This window comes from Macrotis lagotis, chromosome 6, assembly GCF_037893015.1.
Source record: "Macrotis lagotis isolate mMagLag1 chromosome 6, bilby.v1.9.chrom.fasta, whole genome shotgun sequence".
Classification (NCBI taxonomy): Eukaryota; Metazoa; Chordata; class Mammalia; order Peramelemorphia; family Peramelidae; genus Macrotis; species Macrotis lagotis.
In genome coordinates, this window is record NC_133663.1 from 68,445,262 (window position 1) to 68,470,501 (window position 25,240).

At 47.1% G+C, this 25,240-nt stretch overlaps 1 protein-coding gene across 1 annotated transcript; it reads right to left on the minus strand.

The window, feature by feature from the left end:
• Positions 1 to 1,095: 1,095 nt before the first annotated feature.
• WNT10A (Wnt family member 10A) lies at positions 1,096 to 22,131 on the minus strand. Its single transcript, XM_074192560.1, has 4 exons — positions 21,513 to 22,131; positions 19,898 to 20,160; positions 5,560 to 5,939; positions 1,096 to 2,116 (listed from the first exon to the last, which is right to left on the minus strand). The coding sequence occupies exons 1-4, from the start codon at positions 21,623 to 21,625 to the stop codon at positions 1,619 to 1,621; spliced, it is 1,254 nt and encodes a 417-aa protein (XP_074048661.1). The 5' UTR covers positions 21,626 to 22,131; the 3' UTR covers positions 1,096 to 1,618.
• Positions 22,132 to 25,240: the final 3,109 nt, after the last annotated feature.

Here is a 25,240-nt window from a genome sequence, read left to right on the forward strand (position 1 = left end):
GCCAGGCCTGGGAAAACAGGTATTACTGAAGTCTAGGCAAGTCAAGTGAATCTATTCCTTAGAAAATGCAAAGTTACAGGACTGGGGGAGAATCTGAGAGTAGTCCAATAAGGGTTCCTCTCTTATTTGGTTGGGCGAGGTTAGGATGGAAAGGGTTAGAATGTGGACATAGCCAAAACAAGAACCACAGTCATCCAAACATCTGCTTTCCCTCTCACCCAAAGGAGTTGGCCTAGGTCTTTGGTGGGGACATGGTTCACCCTATTTGGATTAGACTAACCTTTAAAGTAAGGGACCAGATGACCTTTAGCCCTAGATCTTGGGGGGGAGAATATCTATTTTAGGATGAAGTGAAGCTGGCAATAGGGCTGCTGCAGTGGATAACAGGAAATTTAATAAAGTGGCCTAAGACTCCTGGATTCCAGTACCCTTCAAAAAAGATGGATGTCTTCCTCCCCCACCTTTTTTCCTATCTTGACCAGGTGTTGGGTTTAGTCCTGGAACCAAATACCTCTAGTTCCCTTTAAGACTAGAAGAAAGGAGGGGAAGAGGGCTAGGGAGGAGAAAATTTTCTGCTCAATTGTCTGAACATATATGAATGGATATCTATAAACATACACACACATACACAAGTGTGTGTTCAGCGGGGTGAAAAGGGGAATATTAGGATGAACTAGATGACTAAGGCAGACATGGTGGGGAATAAAAAAAGACATAAGGAATGGGGGACCTTCTCTAAGCACTTCACTCACCTCCCTAGTTCTCCAGTCTATCATACCTAACTCTAGTCCTGGGAGTGGAGAATCTAGACAGTAACATTCCAGACAGTGAGTCTCCCTAGCCCTCCCCTTGGCCCCACCTCTTGGCCCCACCTGCTCCCTGGGGCTCTGGGCTCGGTTATGCCAAGCCATGCCCAGGGATTACCAACGACCCGCCTTCATGGGGCCATTCCTCACATGGGTGCCTCCTGCCTGCTCTGTTAAGCTATTGGGTACTCCCCCCTACTAATTTCTACCTCGAGGGTATAGAGAAGGAAACTGAGGCCTGGGGTAAGAGTTCCTGGGGTTGAAATTGGTGTATGAACCCAAGCATCCAGGTTCCCAGGTTGGAACCCTAAAGATAATGCCAAGAGAAGGGGGAGAAAGCAAGGAAGGAAGCACATGACCCCTTTATAGAATTTCTATTGCCCAAGTGTCTCTATGTCTTCTTTTTAATAAACCTCTTCATTCAACTCAACAGAATCAGTGTTTCCTAGGAAGATTTTTGAGGGAAAGAGAGAAGGGAGAGCCTTCTGCACCTTCCCATCTCTCAGTACACCCCATTACTCCCCTTTTCAGAGCCCTTTATCAGCAGGACTGTTTAGGAAGATGGAATAGGGATTAGCAGAGGGTGAGAGTCCAGTCCCGATGACCAGGGGGGATGACTGTGGGAACAGGTGGGCTGCCTGCACAAAGAAGCCCCCCAAAGCATTGGTTGGAAGACCCTTTAGAGATGGTGGAGCCCAGCCTCTCCCATTTGACAATAAGGCCCCAAGAAAGTAGGCGACATGGCCCAGGCTGCTCAGAGGACTGGGGGGAGGCCCCAGACCTCTTTGTCCGTGAGACGCATCGGTCGAGGGTCACTTGCAGACGCTGACCCACTCGGTGATGCGGCACTCCTCGCAGACCACGAAGCAGCACCAGTGGAAGCGGCAGTGGCACCGCTCGCTGCGCGTCTGCCGCAGGATGTTGTGACCCCGCCCGCAGCAGAGGCTCCCGCAGCTGTCCGGCCCGGTGCTGCTCTTGTTGCAGAGCCTCCCGGCTGTGCCCGCCGAGTCCAGCCGCGGCTCCCGCTCGCAGAAATCCGGGGACTTTTCGAAGTAGACCAGGTCTGTGGGGCTGGCTCGCCGGCGAGCTGGGGGCGAGCCCGGGGAGGGGAGGGGGCCGCCGGCCGCGCCCAGCTCCAGTTGACCACCATTGCGATTGTGGGGCCGGATCAGGGTGGCGCGCTGAAAGCGGGCTCGCAGGAGGGAACCCACCGCCCGGAACTCGGGGGTCACCTGCCAGCAGGTCTTCAGCTGGCAGCTGCCCGACGTGCCGTGGCATTTACACTTGCGGCGCATATTCTCCATGACTGCCTAGGGGGAGGACAAGGAGGTGGGTATGCATGAAGTGGGTACCAGATAGCCCTCTGCCTCCCGACAGCCCCTTAAAGCATCAGCCTGGCCCAGCCCTGCTGGCCACCCCAACCCTGCGGGCTGCTGGCCCTGCCCTGCTAGCTACCCCAGTCCTGCTGGCTACAATCCCAGCCGTGCCAGCTATTATCCTGGGCCTGCTGGCCACCCCAGTTCTACGGGTCCCCCTGGTCCTGCTGTTCATCTCAGTCCTGTTGCCCCCTCCGAGCCCTATCAGCTACCCCAGTCCCAGTTACAAAGAGGTCCTTTTCAGGTCAGCTGAAATTGGTACAGGCAACATGGTTCTCCTAAGGTTGGTCATGCCTAGTTCTCTGGGCCCCACCCATGCCAGAGCAAGCTTTGCTGTCTCCCAAATCATCAGAAGCATCAGAGGGAGGAACTGCCCACCATGGGACTCAAGCTGATGCTTCAGGCCCACTTCTTTTACACACATACTTTTCCTTTTTCAACTCCCCCAAGTCCTATATTCAGCTGATCCCTAATTCTGTTCCCACAAGACTAGACCCCAGGGGAATCCCCTGCTTCCTGCCCCCTCCAGTCCCTCTGTACCTCTAACGGTATGAGGAGCCCCTGCTCTCCTCCCCTCCCCACCACTGCCCCCCCTCCACAGCAGCTGCAAGGGACCGTTGGGACTGGGGGGGTCTCTTCCCCACACTTCAGCCTGCTCTTACTTCCTGAGGGGGGATCCCCAATCCCCAGGGAAATCCCCAAGCCTTCCTTTCCTAGGTGGGGGGCAGGAGCTGGAGGGGCTGGGGGTGTGGGCCCCACCATGTCCCAGCCCGTTGTTCTGATGGCCTGGCCTAGCTCCAGGATGCGAATGAAGGCTCTGGTGAGGCAGAGAAAGTCCCACTCCTTCCTTCAAACCTTAGAGTCCATTTTGGGGATACCTTGGGTAGGAGTGGAAGATATTTTCTTCCCTTAGAATGGTCAGACAACTTTGACTTCATCAAATCTCCAATAGCACCTATCATACTCCCAGCCTCAGTTTCCCCTCTCTGTAAAGTGATGTTTGAGTGAAGCACCACCAGAAAAAAAATTTCCTCAGGCTCAAAAGCTGAGGGCAAGGCACAGGAAAATGAACTTAAACTGCCTAGCTCCTAGTCTGCTCCCTGATTCATTCCAGAATTGAAAGAGAAGTGAGGTTGGAGGTAGGGGAACCAATTTGTCTTAACTCCAACAGATCTGGAAGACAGGCAAAGTGATATAACAGAAAAGACCACCACTTGCACTTGAGTGATTCCCAGCTCTGCTATTTACTGCCTATAAAATTCTGAATCACTCAAAATCTCAGTGTTTCTTCATTTGTAAGATGAAGATTCTAGACAAGATGGCTTCCAAGTCCCTTCTCATCCTGACTTATATATATTGTCACTGGACTGAGATACCTCAGGAGGAGATAATGAGGCTGGTGACTTTGCATAGCCCCCCCTCTCACTTAAATCCAATTCACTTGCAAATCTTAGATCTAATAGAATTCCTTCTTCATTCCATAATATTATCCCAGATGAGAATAACTGTGACCCATGACAAGGCTCCAAGGACAAAGTCCACCCCGACCGCCATCAGGGCTCTCAATCTTTCCCATATCAAAGGAGAACCTTAGATTCCCAGGGCTAGGAGGTCTTAAAAGTCCTTGCAGCTGAAGCAGGCAGCATTGGGGTTCTAGGGCTGGGCTAGGAATTCTCTTTTTTTGAGGTCACATTAGAACCAGATTTGATGCCTCCCAAGTCCGGCACTGCTTCCCACCAACAGCAGCCATTAATTAACCAGTTTAACAAGAAGTTGAAGCCATTGGTTTGGGGGATGGGAGGGCAAAGGTGTTAAAGCTAGGAGGAAGATCTGCCTGGGTGGAGTATGATTGGGAGGAGTTTAAAACTTAGGGTGCACCCCCTCCTTTCCCACTGTGCCTCAGTTAACTCTCTCAGCGTCTGGGAGGCAGAAAGGATCACTCTTTAGCCTTCCAGTGATAGGAAGGGAATGGAGGTGACAGAAAACAAGAGAAAAGGTCTAGATGAGAGGAAATCAGAGAAATGGAGGCATCAGAGGTTTTCACAATGGTGAGAAGTTGGAAATTAAAAAGGAGATGGTGGGAAGAGAGAGAGACTGGACTGGAAAATAAACTTGAAATTCTCCAAAAGCCAGTGATGCCTGGTGGCCTGCAGTATATCAAGTACCTTGAGGAGGAAAGGAGGAAATAAGGCAAGAGAACTTAGTGGAAAGTAAAAGGTCTGAGTCTTTAGGGACCTCAGTCTTTAGGTCCCTTCAGGGACCTCTGAGTCTTTAGGGATCTCATTCAATTCTTACTACATACCAAACCCATGGTCACCCACTTTTGCCATGGAAAGGGATGTCACTCCTTCCCAAAGAAGCTCACTCCATTCTGTACTAACTCCCATAGTTAAGAAGTTTTTCTGACATCAGGTCTGAATTTGTCTCATTAGCTCCAATTGTTAGGAAGTTTTTTTACTCACATCAGGACTGAATTTGTCTCATTTTCACATCTCCCTGTTGCTCCTAATTCTGTTTGCACTTTGGGGCTAAGCAGAACGAGTCTAATCCAGGTGCCATGATCTAACCCTTGGGGTACTTACAGCCAGATATCACAACTTCCTCCCAAACCTTCTCTTTCCAGGATAATTATTCCCAGTTCATTAAACAGAGCTTTAGCAGGATCTGTAGGTCCTTCATCATCCTGTTTTTCTTCCTCTGAACATGCTCTAGTTTATCAAAGCCTAGAATACAGTACGATACTATAGGGGTTGGATCCAATAGGACAAAGATCTGAGTTTGGATCCCAGTTTTGCCCTTTGGGACACAGTCACCTTACTTCACTTCTCTAGGAGTTCATAAAATGAGGTACAACTAGGAAATCTAAATCTCATGAACCTAAAAGGACTTTCTGGCCCTGGTAACTCTGCCTACTGGACTGGTGTTATGGGAATTCACCAAACCTATTGGAGGATGGTAGGGGCCTAATCTCCTTAAAAGGAAACGTGGTAAAAAAAAAATCTCATTGTCTATGTTAGGGGGTAAGGTGGGGGCATGCCTTTGAGATCATCTAATTCAAGCAAGAAAATGGAAGAGAGGCACATCAACTTGGCCAATAACACACAATGACAAGGTAGGGATGGAAACCAAATCCTCTGCCTCCAAGGCCAGTGTCTGAAGCTGTTCCATCCAAATAGGTAGTGGGTAACAGAGAAGAAGAGAACAGCAGGAGCAGAAGGCGGGGGGGAAGAAGGGGAAAGCTAGTGGGACCAGAACAGTCCTTATGTCCTAGAGCCTTCTGAATCTAGTAGGTGTGAAGGAGTGAAACAGAGTCCCCATGATCAGTAGATGCCTAGCCAAGAGGAAGAGCTCCAGGATTTGGGAGTTGGGCTTCTCACCTGCCTCCCAACACGGTTATTATGGAGCCGCATTCTGGCGTGAATATCCCTGTGTGGCTCCCTGGAGTCCAAGAAGTCCCTGGAGAACCTCTCTCCAAAGCCGACATCTGGGCTGCAGCCCCCCCACTCCCAGGCATCCTGGAGTCCAGGGGCAGCAGGGGGCAAGGCCGGATGCTCTGGGACCCCATGGCTCATGCCCTTGCCCCTCTGTAAAGCGTCCAGTTGGAGTTGGTGCAGCTTCTGCCTGAAGGCCTCCTCATCCCCACGTCGAGCTTCATCACAACCACAGGCCCTTAACTTCCCCAGGGCACAAGCATTGGACACAGCATGAACCACACCAGCTGCTGCAATGGCGTAGGCAAAGGCACTCTCTCGGAAGCCTGGAGACAGAGATGGGGAAAGGGGCACTGTCCAATCAGGGTCTTGGCAAAATGGGAAAAGAGAAATTTTTCTTCATCACTGCAAAGAAATGCTTTCATCACCCTCAGAGTGAATTCAACGGTTTTTTATTGTTTTTGTGACCTGGACTATTTTGGGAATCTGATGAAACCTATCAACCCCTTCTCAGAATGAGTAAAGTAAAAAATTTAAGGTTATAAGAAAACCATTGTATTGAAATACTGTAATTAAAATATTTAAAAATCAAATTCACAGACTTCCTGAAATCTATCCACAGACCCCATCCCAAGTAAAGGAGCCCTTCTTGATTCTCTAATCAACTATACCTTTCAACTGCTGGCCCCCCTGTTTTAACTGTCATTCATTCCTTCCAGGCTCCTTCTAGGTCTGGGCTATTTAACCTGTGATCCACAGAATTCCATGGGGTCCATGGCTAGATTTCAAGTTCCCATGAAATTGGATGGAAAAAAAATTGCATCTTTATTTGCACTAACCTCTACTGAAATTTTGCAATTCCTTCAATCACAAAAGTGGACAACAAACATTATTCTACAAAGGGGTTCATCACACACACACACACACACACACACACACACACACAGTTAAGAACCCCCACTCTAGGGTATCCCTATTCCCTTGACTTCTCCCGACAATAGACAAAAGACCTTCCACCTTCAACATAGATGAAAAAGAATAGTTAAAAAGATACCAAAGTTATTAAAAGGGAAAGAAATACACAGCAAAGGAAGCTACAAAGGCCTAAACAGTCACCATTTGCAAATATATTGAATTGTTTGATTTTGCAAAAATCAGAGACAGTGTGGTCTAATGAAATGTTCCCTGGGTCTACAGTCAGAATCTAGGTTCAGATCCTCTCTGCCACCTTCCATCTGTGTCGCCTTAGGTAAGTGACTTGACCTCCCCAGCCATTAGTTTCCTCACCAATAAAATAAAGGATGCCTGAAATCCCTACCAGCTTCAAAATTGGAATCTTTGATAAGTTTAGAGTTCAGCTGTGGGTGCTTTCCTTGTGGAAAGCCCTTTTTCCCTCCTGGTGAAAGTGTACCCAAAGGAGCTGTTGGCAAAATGACTGGGGAGTTGGAAAGTGACCAAGAAAAAAAAAGACCTGATGGATGAGGAAGTGGGAAAAACCCTTAAGAGCAGAGAGATAGTTCACAAAGACCACAGGATGAGCAAAGCCTAGCTGGTCCAGGTGTACTAGGAAAGAGGCATGTATGTCACAAAAAGCATGGCCTGACCTGGATCAGATCATAGGAGGATCTGAGAGGATTAAGCAGAAGAACAGCTCCCCATGGCTTTGTAAACTTGACCAGCAGAACTTTGTGCCTCATTTTTACTTTTGATGCATTTTTTTCCTAGTAAAGTTTTGTGGGTTTTCTTTAAATTCTACTAAGTCACAGTGGGACTAAGGAAAGTCAGGGTTATTTTTATTTTTGTTTTTTGTTCATTGCCTAGAGATGGAGAGCTGGGAGGAATCTGGGTATTCTCGAGGGTCAAGGGAGGTTCTAGTAACAATGGAATTTTGAGGGGTTATCCCCATCAGATCTGGGATAGGCTTGTTAGAGAGTAAGGAAAATATCACATAGAGAAGACTAGAGAATAATATGTATGTTTGAGACCTTTTCTAACTCATTTTTATTACTAGCCAAAAAAGATTCTAATTTCTGCATATTTTAAATACTATGTAAGGAGTCCAGCCAGACCATGTTCTGAGTTCAGCCAAGCCTTGTCCTCCATTTCCTATTGTACTCACTGATGAAATTTTGTTCAGACAGGTGATGTTCTCTCCTTAACAAAGTGTGAAATTCCCATCACAAGTAAACACCTTTGTGAAATGTTCCTTTCTTACTATAGTCTTAAGCACATGGAGGAATGATTAACAGTTGATTGACAATATATTCATAAATCTAGACTTGACCTCTAAGAAACAATGCCAGGTATATTCCAAAGAGGAAGGAAGGAAGGAAGGAAGGAAGGAAGGAAGGAAGGAAGGAATGAAGGAAGGAAGGAAGGAAGCAAAGGACTTATGAATACAAAAGTATTTCAAGTTGCTCATTCTGTGGTGATAGAAAACTGAAAACTCTGGGGATACCCCCCAATCATATTTTAGAATGGCTGGACAAACTATCATTATAAATGTGATAGGATATTATTGTGCCTTAAGACATGATGAATGAGAAACCTGGAAAAATCTGAATGAACTAATGGAGGGTGAAGTGAGCAGAACCAACAGAATAATTTGTATTATAACAACAGTAAGTAAAGACAAACAATGTTGAAAGACTTAAGAACTCAGATCATCACAATGACCAACCAAGATTCCAGGAGGAATGATGAAACATACTGAACTGATATAACCAAGATGCAGAATGGAACATATATTTGTGGCCACCACCAATTCAAGAATTAAATTTTCTTATTTGTCAAAGGATTTTCTTTTCTTTTTCCAAATGTGAGGAAAGAGAAAGAGGGAGGGAGAGAAAATAAATTCCTGTTAATTAAAATTTAATAATAATTTTTAAGGGAGTGGAAGAAATAAAAGAGAGGAGAGAAGCTGGACACAGACTGATTCCTATAGAGAAAAGCATGGGTACCCAGATGGTGGCTTCAGGAAATTATACATTCTGGGGAACCATATAGCAACTGAGTTCTTTGACCAGCATGTCTGATCAAAATGGGAACTGGGGTCTAAAATCAACCAGGAAGAGTGCCATGATGTGAAGGAACAGACCCAGCCCTTGCCTTCAATTTGAGTTATGAAGACTATGCAGTTCAACTCTCTAGTGACCCCAAATTCTTTCCTTTTTGTAGAGGAGCTTCAAGCAAAGGGTGGAGCAGCTGTGTGGGTCCCTGGGAGAGGTAAGACTCATCAGAGGGGGAAGCCTGTTGGACAGTCTCGAAACTCCCTTTGGGAGGGGAGTGCTCAACCCCAGAAGAGTAGTACAAGTTGAAAAGACTAAATCACCTTTTGGGGAATGTGGAAATTACTTGAGAGGGCAGAAGAGTTATTATGAGTGTTTATTGGCTTGGGTGTAAATAGTGGGTTTCTTTGTGGATTGTATGTATCTCAAATGAAATAGCATGTATGTGATAACTGATGTTTCCCTAGTCTGAGTGTTGCATGAGATTTAAGGGGTCCTTATCTTTTGTCATAGATGTCCCAAGGAGAAACTCTGGTTGGGGCAAAAGCCAAAAAGAAAATTGTGAGAAGAATCACCAAAACTGAATCCAGTCTGTGTAAACCCAAGGCTTCAGTTCTCCTACATTGTATCAAAAAACATTAATCTCCTATTGTGTACAGAATATCCCTGGTAGACACTAAGTGGGGGGGGTAAATTTTAGATGTCCCCTTAACCCCAAGGAGTTTCATGCAGGAGGAAGCTATGACACAAGCATAGATAACTACAAGACAAATATCATATGATAGATACATTAGCAAGACACCAATATGTCTCCCTTTCTCCCTTTTTCAACACCCAGAAAGCTAATTCTCACACTAGGTATTTTCTGGATGGGTAGACAACAACTGAAAAACTCCCATACCTTAAGGTTAAGAAATGTGGGGAGGGGGAAAAGAAGGAGGAAGAGAAAATAAATTCCTGTTAAGTAAAATTTAATGATAATATTTAAGGGTGTGGAAGAAACAAAAGGGAAGAGATAAGCTGAACATAGAGTAATACATTTAAAAGGGCATGAATTGAACTGATGCTGAGTGAGATGAGCAGAACCTGAAAAACATTGTATACCCTAACAGCAACATGGGGGTGATGATAAAAATTGATGGACCCTCTCATTCTATCAATGCAACAATCAGGGACAATTTGGGGTTCTCTGCAAAGGAGAATATCATCTGTATCCAGAGAAAGAATTGTGGAGTTTGAACAAAGACCATAGACTATTACCTTCAATTTAGAAAAAAAAACCCATTATCTTACTATGTAATTCTGTATCTCTTATACTTTATTTTTCTTCCTTAAGAATATGATTTCTCTCTCATCATATTCAACTTAGATCAATATATACCAAGGAAAAAATGTAAAGACTAACAGACTGCCTTCTGTTGGTGGTGGGAGGGAAGCAAGAATAGGGGCAAAATGTGTAAAACTCAAAATAACATCTTTCTTAAAAGGGCATGAGTGATCCCTTCTTTGAAAATCTGGGGTATTATAGGTGCGGGATATTATATACACCATCAGACTAAGTAGATGTGCTTTTTGGTTTGGTTTGGTTTTTTCTTATTTTAAAATTCTTGGTTACAAATGGATGATTAAGTAGAATGGTAAATAGAGTTCTAGACCTGGAGTCAGGAACACCTGAGTTCAAATTCATCCTCAAATATTTATTAGCTATGTGATTGATTCTGGTTAAGTCCCTTAATCTTTGTTTTCCTTAGGTTCCTTATCTCTAAAAAATAAAAAAGTAAATGATCAAAGCAAAGAGAAGGCACCCTTGGGGCAGCTAGATGGTTCAGTGGACAGGACACCAACCCTAGAGTCAGGTGGACCTGAATTCAAATCTAGCCGCAGAAACTTAATAATTACCTAGCTATGTGGCCTTGGGCAAGTCACTTAACCTCACTGCCTTGAAAAAATAAAATTTAAATAAAAGAGAGAAAGTATTGTTTAATTTAAAGAACAAATAATTAATGGTGGGATTTTAGGCATTTGTAGAAAAGAGATTTTTGAGCAGAGAGGCCTTCTTGGGTTCCTTGAAGGACTGCTTACCATGAAGCTACTTCTCTGGCTAACCCTTTCCTAATTCATTTTATACCTCTCTTATGTCAGTTTTCACCCACAAAATATCTCCTTGAAGGTCAGACTTAACAGGCAAAGAGAGAGGTACTACAGTATTCTCTGTGACCTTATTCCCCCAATGGAAGCCTAAACTTGTAGAGAAAAATATTCCCCTCATTTCCTGCAATCACCCAAATTCCTACCCTACATTTAGCCTGGCAACATGAAAGGGTCATGTCCTAAAGAAGTTGGTTGTAGTCTCCAGTTCTAGTCCCCCACCCACCCAAATGATCCTACTCCTAAGTGCTTTCAAAATACCCTGAATTTTTTTACTTTGTATTTTTTCCAATACATACATATATATATATATATATGTGTATATATATATATATATATATATATATATATATATATATATACATGTATGTCAACATATTGCCTCTCTTGGAAGACTATTTATTCCTTGGGAATAGCTTTTTTTGGCATTTTTTTTTGTTTGTTTGGTTGAGATTTTTCCTGTACTTGTTCATGAACTCAGAGGCAAAAACCTCTTTAGTTTTGATTTGAATTCTTACTTCAGTTTCCCCAGTCCTAGGAAAGGGGGGGGGCAAAGGGAGGGTTTCCCTTGATCATGAACCTGATAATTTGGGGTCAGGTAAGTGTGGAAGGCCAGAAGTGAGAGAGGCAGAGTGAAAAGGGGACCAAACCCCAAATCCAATTTCTGCTTCTCCCTTAATTTTGTAACTGAGAAATTACTTTCTGTTCAGAGTAAGCTCTAAGGTTTTGCCAAATGATCACTCTTTCCACAATAACTTGCATCGAGTTAGATGAGAAAAGGAAGAACAGTTAAGGAAGTAGGTCAAAGGTATTGGAGAATAGTTCAGCTGAAATAGTCCTAAATTGGGGAGGGGGGATTGGGAGGAAGCTAAGTGGGAGGAGGGATGTGAGTGCTCATAACTTCACAGAAATACCCAATCCATTCATTAGTTCATTCATTCATTCTTATTTATGACGTGCAACTTATGTTTACTCCCTTAGGATTGAAATGAGGCTCCCTGTCTTTTACATTCTCATACAGCTCTAAGATAACATCATGGAAACAAGAAAGTGATTCCCAGAGAGGCTCCAAAGTTAGCCAGCAGTCAGAAAGACACAGGACTGATGGCACCCACACCTCCACTTTGGTCATAATCTGATCTCTGCTATTTCCTAGAGCAACTTTTTAGGTTATTCCCAGGTTCAAATCTCCCAGATCTTCCCAAGAGCCTGGGAATGATGAGCAGAGAGTAACCATTGAGCCCTAGAATTAAAGACTATCTCCCAGGATGATTGGAGAGGTCACCCCATCCCTCTCTGATCTCCAGACAGAATGGCCCCCAGTGTTGAGCTATATCACACCCAGAGGCATCTCCAAAAAGTTTCCACATTGCTCCTATCTTACCCACTAGGTCTCAACCCTCTCTGGGGATGTTCCTGCTATCTGACCTCATTCCTTCCTGCTGCAGTTTCAACCTATTTAACCTATTCCTTCTTATTCCATCAGCAACTGTCTCTTTTGAACAGTGAATTGCCTTTTTAGTAATTCCTTACTACTTTTCTTTTCTCCAAGCCGAAAACAAACAAACCAAAAAAAAAAAAATACCAGCTCCTTTTACCTTTTCTCATAAAAGGGCAAGGAACAAGCAACAGGGAGGGGAAGTAGGGGAAAGGACTAGCAAGAGAGCCTCCATGCAGAGGCTACTCAGTCAACTGCCCCTAGGGTGCTGGGCTGGAGGAGTCTAGCTCCCAGTTGAGTACACCTAATATTTTTCCCATGCTTTCATCTGTCAGTCTCAAAGAGCCTTCTTGGACGCTGGCGGGCATTGAGAGCCTGCTTGACAGGCAGAGAAAAACATGGGAAATAAACTTTGAGAGCAGGATGAAACTTAAAACTAATCTAATCCACCCCCCCCCCATTTTACAGTTGAGAGAAATGAAACATCACACATCTAGCTAGTGACCAAACATATAGGTAGAGAACTCAGGTGTCCCCAGGAAATGGAAATATTCAGTTTACTTTGTGTTCTTTCTGCTGCATGTCTACATTTCACTGAGTCGATGGAGGCTCAGATTCCTTGTATGTTCTTAGGGATATTTCACCCAATTGCTACCGAATATCATATCTGGGATTCCCAGGTTGCTTTGGATGTACCAAGGTGCTTTTTAGGAGGAGTGCAGAAGATAGTGAGTAGCTGTAGTTGAAGGGGGCTTGGGAAAATGATATGAGGAAGATTGCCTTCAACTTTGTTTTTATATTATCCTTTGGATGGGAACCTGTTAAAATTTGGAGAATATGGCAGGCAGAGAAATAAAAGTGGGGTGGGGGGGAGAATTTCAGCCCTAGGACCCTGGAGACTGCCCTCTCCCATTCTCTGTAAGCCAACCAGTCTGAGAATGAGAAAGAAATATGGGGACTGTCATAAAGAATGAAACACTGTGAGACATAAACAGAGATAAAAGAGCCAGGGAGAGGGAAAAGAGAGAGAGGGAGTGAGAAGTTTCCTGAGTCTACTGAGAGGCCCCAAACTGCAGGGGTATCCTTCCTCGCCAAGATCCTTCCTCCCTAACACATCCCTTCTGGCCTCAGGGATTTAACTCCATCCTGAGGACTCTGTCTTGATTTTTCTATCATTGCTAAATGTGCTTGGAACCCACTTAGATTGTCTTCAGGTGTCAGTGTGTGTGTGAGGGAACCATTGTGTATGTGTTTGAGTGTGTGAGGTCTCTACTTCTGGTCTTTGACAGGAGAGTCTGATGTTGTAGCCTGGCTAGTCTGCCCCAGCTCCGGTCCCTGGGCCCCAGTCCTGGGCCTGGACTGTCTGGGGCAGATACAGGCAGAGGGCCAGCAGGCCAGCTGGTGGGGGAGAGGGGTGGGGCAGGGTGGCCAGCTGGGCTGCCGGGAGGGAGAGGGGGAGAGCTCGTTAAGACGCACAATTAGCTGTCCTGCCTTTGATCTGGGACAGGGACTTGCCAGGATCTAAGTAAAGTCAGCTGCAGCTTCTAGCCCCAGCCAATAGCCGGGAGGAAGGGGGAAGGGAAACAGGCTAGTAAGGAGAGATGAGGGGACAGGGAATGGACAGCTGGGGAGAGGAGGTCAGAGAAAAAGAGACCCTGACCTCACCTTCCTGCTCCAGAGCCAGGTCAGAAGGAGTGGAGAGATGGAGAACCCATTCCTTGGTACTGATCCTTGGTGTGTGTATATGTCCCTGCATATCTCTTTGGTCCAACATGTGGGGATACTTAGGCATGAGAGAATCCTTGTAGGTGGAAGCATGCATGTATGAATGTATGCAACCATGTGGATAGATTTTACTTTCAGATCTGATGCTTCTCTTGCATATCTTAAAGTAACTAATAATAGCTAACATTTATATAGTGCCTACTCTGTGTAAGTCAATTAGACTATGACAATGAGTACATTGCTACGAAGGAAGGGAATAAATAGAATAAACATTTCTGTAGCACTGCACTAAGCAAAAATGATCTCATCTGATCCTCATAATAACCTTTCAAAGTAAGTATTATTATTATTACTATTATTATTATTATTACTATTATTATCACCCTTATTTTATAGCTGAGGAAATAGAGGCAAACAGAGATTAGATGACTTGTCCAGGGTCACACAGCTATTTGAACTTAAAATCTGAACTCAGGTCCTCCTAACTCCAAATTCAGTTTTCTATGTATTAGTTTTCTATGTATGTAGAAATCCTGAGTTCAAATCCCTCCCCAAAAAAGTAATATTTGTGGGACCTTAGATGATTCACTTAAACTCCCTAGGTTTCAGTTTTCTCATCTATAAAATGAAAGGATCGTTTTAGGGGGCCTTGGAGATCCTTTCCAGGTCTAGAGGGATTGGATTAAATGATCTTTCACTCCTTTTAGTTCTCCATCTATGATCCTCCATAACTATCCCAGTACCAGAACGACTGGGACTGGTCCTCACTTCAAGACTTGGGAAAATCCTCAATGTACCTTAATCCCCCTTCCCAAGAAGATTTTACAATTTTGATAGAAAATAGAAGGATTCAGGGTGGCTAGGTGGTGCAGTGGATAGAGCACCGGCCCTGGAATCAGGAGTACCTGGGTTCAAATCTGACCTCAGACACCTAATAATTACCTAGCTGCGTGGCCTTGGGCAAGCCACTTCACCCTGTTTGCCTTGCAAAAACCTAAAAAAAAAAAAAAGAAAAAAGAAAATAGAAGGATTCAAAAGAGTTCTTAGGGGAAGTGAATCAAGACCTTGATGAAGCCTTAGGCCTCTCTCTTCTATGTTCTTAGATTGATGAGTCCCTGAATCTACCCTCTTAAGAGTAGCCTGCCAGTTTTTTTCCCCTTCCCTTGCCTCTTCTTCCCTAAAGCTTCTTACACTGCTCCATTTCCTCCAACTTGAAAGGGATTAGGACTTGGGAGGGGTTAATCCCTGTGCCAAAGAAAGATCACCCACAAAGAGTGGACTGGACATATTATGCTACCTTATTCTGGGAATAGTAAAGAGATCCCTGTAATAGTTAACCTATATGCAATTGAGGCATTGCTAGAGGGAAGTATTTACAGCTGGGGAAGGGCTTTCAAAAGGGGAATAATAATTGCCCCACCCCACTTATATCCTGGGCTACAACGCATTTTAGGTAGGTAGCATGGTTAAGTTGTTCCATGTTTTATTAATGTAGTGAACCCCAAAGGCAGAACTGCAATTGATAGTTTTAGAGAGTTGGTTGCCTCTTCAGGGCTACAAAGACAGCATGTGTCAGACAGAGGTAGAGCTTGAACCCTTGTCTCCCTGTTAGGCATAGCCTGGCATGGCAAGATGTTCTAGCCACTATACCTGGCTATACAAATAGAACAAATGACATCATTTTTATTTCATAGATGAGAAAACTGGGGTTCAGTTTCTTTAAATGATTTGCAAAATGAAGCTATATTTTAATTCTAACTACTGTGCTCTTTCGGCTATAAATACAAAACTGCCTGAATGACCATAATTCTGGTTTGTAACCCATGTTGTATGTCTGTTTCCTCACAACCTTTTCTCCTTTGATTCTCTATTCTTTTTTTTTTTTTTTTTTTTTAGGTTTTTGCAAGGCAATGAATGGGATAAAGTGGCTTGCCCAAGGCCACACAGCTAGGTAATTAAGTGTCTGAAGCTGAATTTGAACTCAGGTCCTCTTCATCCAGGGCTGTTGCTCTATCCACTGTAACACCTAGCCACCCCTTCTCCTTTGATTCTCAAATCTTATACTTCCTTTCACTGCTCCTTCCTGTTTATGCTGGCCACAGATTGACCCTGACTTTTGTTTCTCTCCTCATAGCTTTCTCTTATTCCTCATTCCCTTCTGACTCTCCCTCCAGTTTCTGGATAGCCTACAGTAATCTTCAAATTAGATGAGGACATCCCATTCTCCCACTTCCATCCCACATCATGTGCCCAGCACCTAGCAAGGGTCAGTATGAATGCCAAAGAACTGGAGACCTTGGAAAAATCATAACTTCTATTTTTTCCATCTGTAAAATTAAGGATTTTAACTAAGTATCTAAGGCCCTCTCATGGTCAAACTCCTAAGAGGCTTTCTAGGTCTCTAGTCTTTTTTCCTTTTCTAATTACTGACTACCCCCAACCCTCAAACTGCTCTCTGGATACCCCAAACTTTCCTTTCGTATTCTACAGTATATAGACTGCCCTCCCCCAAGTGATCTGTGCACAAAATTAACAGCACTCCTATTCTCCTGTTTCATTAAAACTGACTTTCCCTGTCAAGTGGATTTCAGGAGTTAGGGTAATTCTTACTGGGGTGAGGGTGATTGATAGTCCTTAATTTTACATTTAAAAAAAGGAATTTGTGAATCCAAATGAGTTTTGGGGAGAAGCTATAAGCCAAAAGGACAGCAATCAGTTACTGACCATTCATTCCACTTCCCTAAGCTTGTGACCCCATGTCTTAAGAATTGAAGAGTTCAGGCAATATTCAAAGTCAGGATAAGAAAAGAGAAGGAGACAGACAGTAAGAATGACCTTCAAGTTCCAGCTTCCCAGACACTATGCATGGGCAGCTTCCCCACAGGAAATGAGTTCAAAAGTAGCAAAGAAGACCTCTTGTTGGGACTGACCACCAGATGTCAATGAAAGTTCTAGTTAGACTTGGCCAAGAATGGCCTTCAGGGAAGGCAAAAGGAGGAACAAAAAGCAAAGGCCTTTTAGCCCTCTTGGAACCCCAAGAATCTCCTCTCCCAAAATTCTTCCATTGGACCCTTGGTCTAAGGTGGAGTCAAAAAGGGTCTCAAATAGAGAGCAAGAGACTCAAGATGTTTCGGGATAGGGCGGGTGCTAGGGGATGAAGGCACCCAAGGGAGCGGCTTCCTCCCGGCTCCCCAGCTGGTTGTCCAACCCCCTCCTCGATTCTGGGTGCGGCCCCCCTCCCTGGCCAGCCTCAGCACGTTTTGTACCCCCCCCTTAACCTTACCCCCCCCCACCTCAGCTTGCCTCCTGCTCAATAAACTGCAGGTGAACCCAGCAGCATCTGGCACATTGCCAACCCCCACCCGACTCCACAGCTCTGGACTCGCCCCCATGCTTCAAAGCCACCGCTTTTCCCAGACCCCTGTACTCCAGCACCCAAGAGCCATATGGACTGGATCTAAGTGAAGTAGGATGCCTGGATTCATCCATCTCTCTCTCTCTCTCTCTCTCTCTCTCTCTCTCTCTCTCTCTCTCTCTCTCTCTCTCGTCTGCCTGCCTGTCTGTCTCTCCAACTCTCTGTCTTTCTGACTCTGACTGTCAGGTGTGTGTGGCTGTGTCTCTTTCTTTGTGTCTCTGTCTCTCTATCTCTCACCAGATTAAGAGTGGGCTAGAGACAGTCACCCCATCCTGTGCTTCACTTCTCAGCGGGCCTGGCCTCTTCAGCAGAGTGGACACTGAGGGACTGGCAGAAGAGAAAGGGGGACTGGGAAAAGTGGACATAGAAAGTCCAAGGCAGCCTGGTGTGTGGCTTGGGCTGTCAGTTTTTTCTCCAGTTTCTTCCGGTGTACCCGGATAATCCGAAGACAGTTCAAGGTCCTGGAATTGGAGACATGTCAAAGGAGACATGGGAAGGGGGGGGGGGGGGGAGAAGACCGACCCAATCTAAGGCAGGGAAATGGCAGGAGGGACGTGTGCAATGAGACAGAGGCTAGCAATGAAGCCCCAGGAGGAACGTGGAGGGAGGAGGGAGGGATCCAGAGGCAGAGCCCGCTCCGGAGAGGGGAGACAGCCTAGACCATCTGGGCTGGGCAGAGAGGCCTGGCTGAGCTGAGCGGGGTCCGAGAAGGGGGCTCCGAGAGGCTGAAGAACCTGTCGCTCAGCGTTGGAGAGCAGAGGCCACAAAGGGCGGGGAAGCAGGAGAAGGTCCCAGAGGTGGGGGCGAGGAGGCCGGACCCTCCGATGGGCCGTGCGGGAAGGGCTGGCCCAGACCGGGAAGGGCAGCGGGGTCACGGCCAACCTCCTCTCCGCCGGCCCTATGGGTCCCTGGCTTTGCTCCGCGCGGATTGGGTGCGGGTGGGGGGAGGGAATGGGAAGAGGGGGAGCCTTTGAAAGCAGCTTGTCTGGAGCGCGGGAGCCGTCTGGATCGGCCCCGGGGGGATTAGATCGCGGCTACATGCCGCCACACGCGTGTCGGGCTGGGCTCAGCCGGGCAGAAACACAGCCCCGGGCGGGCGGGGGAGGAAGGCGGGGCAGGAGGAGGGAGGCGGGCGGGGCCTGGGGCTGGGCTTGGGGGGAGGCTACGGCTGCGCCCCATCCTAGGGGTCGGAGAATGGCAAGAAGCCACCGGAGCATCGGGATGACCGGCCAGGCCCAGGGGCCCTTCCGACGACCAGAAAACCTAGGGCTTGGCCTTTCCATCTCGGTCCAGTCCAGTCTACACCTCCAGGGGCTAGTTTTTCACCCCAATCCGCCGTTGAACCAAATTTGATTGGCAAAAGACCTAACCTGGCCTAATGCACCGGTGTACTGTTCCACCATACTGTCCGCCCATCAGTTCGCTGATAAGAGGGGACCACTTTAACTAGCCAAGCCAATGAGCCCGAAAGAACTCGATCAGGTCCGAAACCACATTAGTCTGGGAGAAGCAAGGGTGAGAAGAAAACCCATGAAAACCTTCTCCTAGGAACCTGGAAGCAGAAGGCTAAGTAGGAATCCTGGCTAAATTTTCCGTGGGACCTAGGACGAATCATTTAACCTTCATTGGCCCCTGCTTTTAGCAAGAAAATGAGGGGAATTGGTCTAAGAATCTCTCAGGTCCTTTCCAGCTCTAAATTCTATGTTTCCAACTTCCCCCATTGGGTTCTAGCCACTGTCAGAGGGTGTCCTGCAATTCAGTAGAGAGATGTTTTTCAAAACGAGACATCTATGGATAATAATGTGCAGAGAACTGCAGAGTCATCTCTCCCAACCCCTGTTGAAGCCTAAGAATTTCTCAGCGAAGTTGAGAAATTTGTACACTAGGGTGAGAGAATTTATAGATTGAAGGGCCTTGAGGCCCAAATAAAGAGGCTCAAACCATTACCCCACCTCTTATCAAACTCCCAAGTCATGAACGGGAGATTATCACCAAATTTCAGCTTCTATGGTTCTATCTTGGCTCTAGACAAAAAAAGCTAAAGCTCCCAGCTATCTCATTTTCCCTTCTTTATTCCCTTCCCCTTGCAAATAGATCTCTTTCCCTACTTGATTCTAAGAGAGCCCCCTAGGCCTGAGATTTATTGGTTGAGGGAATAGTAACCAACTTTCCAGAGCCCTACCCTCTCTATACGCATTTTAAGAATCCCAAGCTGGTTTCATCCCCCCTCTAGGGTTGTTATTCAGGATACCTGGGAACCTAAATCCTGGATATTTTATATATCCTTGTTCTTTTATGGTTAGTAGATGCCCCCTCCCTTCAATCCTCAAGGTCAGAGTTGCCTAGGATAAGAGAAGGAGTTGAGTAGGGGAAAAAAAACAGGAAAGAAATAAAAACCTGAAGCTTTGAAAGGCAGAAAATATGGAAAGTGTGAAGGCCCAGGAACTAGGAGAACTGACCCACTAGGAAAGAGTCGATGGGTCTGTGGAGTACGCAAGGGTGTGGGAGCAGTAGAGTGGTGCTGGGGGACAAGAGGAAGGCCCAGTTTACCTCTGCTGAAGATGGGGCTTTCATAAGGGATTTTGTTTCTGGTCTCTAGGCTGGAGCAATTCCAGCGCTGGTCCCGAAACTGATGCTGGCACTCATGTATGGCAATCTGGATGCCCTGGATGGCAGAGGCTGCCACATCCGGGTGGCGCACACATACTTCCAGTTGGCGACGGCTCAGTCCTGGCAATGTCAGACATACCGTGTTGGCATTCAGCACAGGCTCTGGTGGCAGTCGAAGGCCCAGAATGTCATTTGGTTCTGACCTGCAGGTATGGGAGATTTGGGGAAACGTAAGTACAATTAAGTAAGGCCTTGGACTGAGCAGGGGAGCTGGGAGGGCAATGACATGAACTGTCTCTTAGGTTTCTTTATCTCATATACATACATACACACACACACATACATATATATATTTATATATACATATACATAAACACACAAAATCTGTTCCCTCTCTCTCCACTCCCTTTTCTTCCATTTTCCCCCCATTTTCTACTTTTACCTCTCCAAAGATAAGAACCTCATTCCTCATATCTCACCTAGAACTTTACTTCTCCCTCTCCTGTGACATTGTGCTCTACAGTTCTCTATGTTGGTGTAATCCCTCAGAACCAAGGGAAGGTTGGGAGCATGTCTCATTCCAAATTGGGTTTTCTCCCAGTAAAGCTCAGAGCTAACAGTGTTTTCCATGCTGTAAATGTTTAATAAAAGATGCTTTGAAGAATGAATGAAGCTTCAGCAGAATCCCAAGTAACTCCCCCAACTCTCCCCTCACTATAACTTCTTTTTCCCAACCATTTCCCCCAAATACAGTAGATAGCTACAAACTCAGCCTCATTCTCCTACTGATCAACTCTCACTGATTCACATAATTCACACCTAAAGAGTACAGATAACATTATCTCACATAGCTCCAGAGACCCACAAAGATTTTACATAGGGGATGGGGGGGGGGGGTTAGTTAATGCTATTCTTAATATCAGCACCCTGACTGGATTCTGAATTTAACATCTGAAATCAGTATCTAACACTCACACACTTGCAGACATAAACAGAATGGAACTCTCCCGGGCTTGAATAATATACTACTCACACGTTTTCAGAAAAACTCTCACAGACATCTATTTTCAGAAACACAAGGAGCCAAGCCACACTCAAAAAGGGAGAACTCCCTTCTGTGGCCCCTTGTTGACCCCACCTGGAGCCGCCTCCTTTACACCCACCCCCATCTACTGATCCCACCCATGGGGGAGATCTTCACAATGGGGAGGGCGGGATTGTTTCAGGGTGCCTTTCCTGAGAGTCCCCCTAATAGGAAGACATGAGCTAGGCACCATGAGGAGACTGAATTTGGCAGCTGACCCCAACGTCGAAGGATCTGTCGCTGCTCTTGGCGTTGCCCCCGCTGGAGCATCCCCGGAGCGGTCCCCTGTCCCCAGAGGACAGCTCCTCCCCTCCGGTCCCCCAGTGCAGTCGGGCTCCCCGGCGCTCGCTCCGGAGCAGCCCCGTCTCGGGGGGGGGGGTCCTCCAAAACTCTTCGGGAATGCTGGGTGTCCCAGAAGGCGGGGCGGGAGGCGGGAGGCTGGAAGCCAGGGGGAGGGGGCGGGGGGCTCACCTGGGCACGGCCGCGGCCAGCAGGAGCAGCAGCAGCAGGAAGGCGCAGAGCGCCGGCCGAGGCCGGGCCCGGGGCCGGGGCCGGGGCCGGGGGCGGGAGCGGGCGCTGCCCATGGCTGGGCCGGGGCGAAGGGCTCAGAGCCCGGCGGGCGGGGGGCGGCAGCGCATGGTCCGCCGCTGGGCAGAGCGAGCGGCCGGGCGGCCGGCGGCGGCTCGGACCCTCGGGAGGCTGCGCTTTGGGCTGGAGCTCGGGTCAGGGCTCCAGGGGCAGACGCCGCCCGCCTCCCCGCTCCATGGGGCAGCGCCCCGGGGCACCGCCCTCCGGGGGGGCGGGCGCGCGGGGCACCTCCTGGCAAGGGTGGACGAGGGGATTTCCCCCTTACCCCCCTCCCCTTCCAGCGGCTCCTGGCAAAGCCTGAGGTATATGTCAGGGGAGCGGGTGGAGGGGGGTGGTGAGGAAGAGCCGTCAGGCACAGCTTAGGCTGGCAGAGGCAAGGGGCAGGGAGCCGGCAAAGAGCTGGAGGCTGGACTTCCTAGGGACTCTCAGCTCCGAGGGGCGTCGCTGCCTGTCCCCTAGTCCCTCTGTGCCGAAGCCCAGTGTATGAGTGACTGTCCTGGCCCAGAGGAGCTCCACCGCCTCAGCCTCCTCCTCCCCCCACCCATCCCCCCTCCGTCCACCCCTCCTCTCCCCCTCCACCCTCAGCACTTGGAGCTCCGGCTCTACCTCCCGGTGACGTCACCGGCCGGGATGGGGGGCGGGGGCGGGGCAGGGGGAGGAGGGAGGGTGGGGGTGTGTGTCCGAAGGCCGCAGAGTCGCACGTGTAGAGACTCGGGGGGTGTTGGCATGTGGGCCGACGGGCCTGTCTTCGGATTTATGACTCTGTCAGTCTGGGACTCAGAGTCCAGTCGGGGGTTGGGTCGGAGTGTGGGAGTGTGATGTCAGCCTGCGTGGCGGGGGTGCCTGCGTGTGTCCTCCAGAATGCAACTGCCGAGGTCAGCCTCCCCCTGCCACCTGCGGGCCCGGGGCCGGCAGTCCGAGCAGGACCAGCGGCCTAGACGATGTGTATGTCCACCCCCCATCAAGCCCCCAAGCCCCAGGCCCGCCGCCCTCTAGTCAGGGTCTGGTTCAAGAAAGCCCATAGTGTCCTAGGTGGTGGGGTGACCCGCCTCTGATGCATAGGGCTGATTCTGCTGTAATGTCCAGGGGACGTCACAGGGTGTCATAGGAGCAGAAAGAGACCACTGAGACCTTTCTCTCCCTCTCCATGGAGGTCCTCCACATCAACTATTAGTGATTTGTGTGTTTGTTCCCAGGAGGTTAGGGAGGCTAAGAAGGAACTGATTCTCCAGAATCTAGGGACAAGAGGGGCGCTAGCGCAGTGGATACAGCACCGGCCTTGGAGTCAGGAGGACCTGGGTTCAAATCCGGTCTCAGACACTAAATAATTACCTAGCCGTTGGGCCTTGGGCAAGCCACTTAACCCCGTTTGCCTTGCAAAAACCTAAAAAAAAAAAAAAATCTAGGGACAAGGAGGACAGAAGATCTGTTTTCTGTTTCCAACTTGATCCCCAATTTACTTGGTCCCATTTTTCATTCTGTTAACATTTGCCCTCCTTAAATGGGGTTGACCTACCATAGCCATCCCACATCCCTTCCTGACCCCTCCCAACATCACCATCTTTTTTCTGAGAAGCCCCTCTTGGCTTAGCGAAGGGACTGCTTTAGTCTCTCGGCTCAGAGACAAAAGGGGCCCATTCCTGGAATCTCCCTTCCCTAGGGAATTGGTTGGGGGAAGGGGGGAGGGACCTTCCCAGTATCCAAATCATCAGGTGGTAGGGGCAACATGAGCAGGGAAGTTTCCTCCATCCTCCCCTTCCCCCGCCCCATCAGGCCCTCCAGCCACAGCAGCTGTCAGGAATTAAGGGCTTGAGGCTGCTGGGGGGGGGGGGGGCAGAGGGGGAGAGTGGTGGAGGGCAGTGGTTAGGGAGAAGTCTGGCTGGACAGCAGGAAAACAGCTGGGGGCTGGAAGCAGTCTGCGTCAGCAAGCCTTGTCTGACCTTGACCCAACTTTCTGCAGACCCCCCCACCTACTTCTCCCAGCAAGCAGGACAGTGGCATCTTAGGCCTAAGAGGCTGAGCATGAGACTGGAATGTCAAAGAGAAAGGAGAGAACAAAACAAGACAAAATAGTACAGGACACAATTCAAACAAAAAAGTCTATTTCCAAGCCAGGAGGGAGCATTGACAGAACCTTGTCCCAATCTAGTCTCTTTTGATCCAGGCAAAAGCAATATGGTTTGGTCCTGGAGATTTGGGATTGTGGTTCACTTATTAGCTGGGTAACCTTTGAAAAGACATTTAAGTGATTTGACTCTTAGTTTTCTCATCTGTAAAATAGACAGAGGGAGTGTTATATCTACTTCATGGGGTTGAGAAAAGATCATTTGAAAACCTTAAATTGCTTTTTTGTTGTTGTCGTTGTTGTTCAGGCAAAAATATCCAATATAGTTTGGTCCTGGAGACATGGGATTGTGGTTCACTTATTAGCTGAGTGGCCTTTGAAAAGACATTTAAGTGATTTGAGTCTTAGTTTTGTCACATGTAAAATAAACAGAGGGGTGTTATATCTACTTCATTGAGTTGAGAAAAAGATCATTTGAAAACCTTAAAATGTTTTGGGGGGTTTTTGTTCCAAGCAAAGGCAATGTGTTTTGGTCCTGGAGACATGAGCTTGTTGGTTCGCTTATTAGCTGGGTGGCCTTTGAAAAGACATTTAAGTGATTTGAATCTTAGTTTTCTCATCTGTAAAATAGACTGAGGGGTGTTATACTACTTCATTGGGTTGAGAAAAAGACAATTTGAAGATCTTAAAATGTCTTTTTTTCTTTTTGTTTCAGGCAAAAGCAATGTGTTTTGGTCCTGGAGACATGGGTTTGTGGTTCACTTATTAGCTGGGTGGCCTTTGAAAAGACATTTGAGTTATTTGGGTCTTAGTTTTCTCATCTGTAAACTAGAGGGGTGTTATTATCTAATTCATGGGGTTGAGAAAAAGATAATTTGAAATTCTTAAAATGTAGTTAAATGAATCTGAATAATTATTATAGAATCATAGACTTTTAGAGCTACAAGTGCTTTCTAAATCACCCTACTCATCATATAGCTAAGAAAACTGACAGTCAGGAAGGGAAGTAATTTTTGCCCAAGATTGAACAGCTATTAGAGGTAAAGTCAAAACTTTGAAACCGGATCTCTCCTCGGGTAACTCAAGGAGAGTGGTCATCTTGTCATTTCTGTTTCCTTCCTAGAGATAGATAAGTGTCCCTCTTGCTTCATTTCAATAATCCTTGTAGGTCTGGAGTAGAGGGGGCTCTATCAAACTTCTCTACTGAGGTTCCAGTCAGTAAAGAAAATAAAGACAACCCCCCAACATCCAACCTTGAACCAATCCCTCCCCACACACTTGCTAGAGGCTAGAGTCTCTTAAGGATTCTTTTTTACTCCTTTACCTTATCCTTACCCCCAGAAAGGAGAAAAAATTGAATCTAAATCGAGGCTTTGGGGTACACTCAGGTTCTAAAAGACAGGAAGTGAGGCTCTGAGAGAAAAGTCCAAGACCCAGGACCCCTGATGTTATATAAGCCATTCCATATCCCAATCATATCCCCACCCTCTGTCCTTGCCTTGTGCTCTGGCCCCAGTCCCAACTCCAGCCCCCAGAGCAGCAGCAA

Excerpts from the sequence above, each read along its gene's own strand:
- WNT10A (XM_074192560.1), bottom strand. The coding sequence starts at position 21,625 with ATGGGCAGCGCCCGCTCCCGCCCCCGGCCCCGGCCCCGGCCCCGGGCC. Across the intron at positions 20,161-21,512 it reads CTGGCCGCGGCCGTGCCCAG|GTCAGAACCAAATGACATTC; the intron begins GTGAGCCCCCCG and ends CCATACCTGCAG. Across the intron at positions 2,117-5,559 it reads ATAACCGTGTTGGGAGGCAG|GCAGTCATGGAGAATATGCG; the intron begins GTGAGAAGCCCA and ends TCCTCCCCCTAG.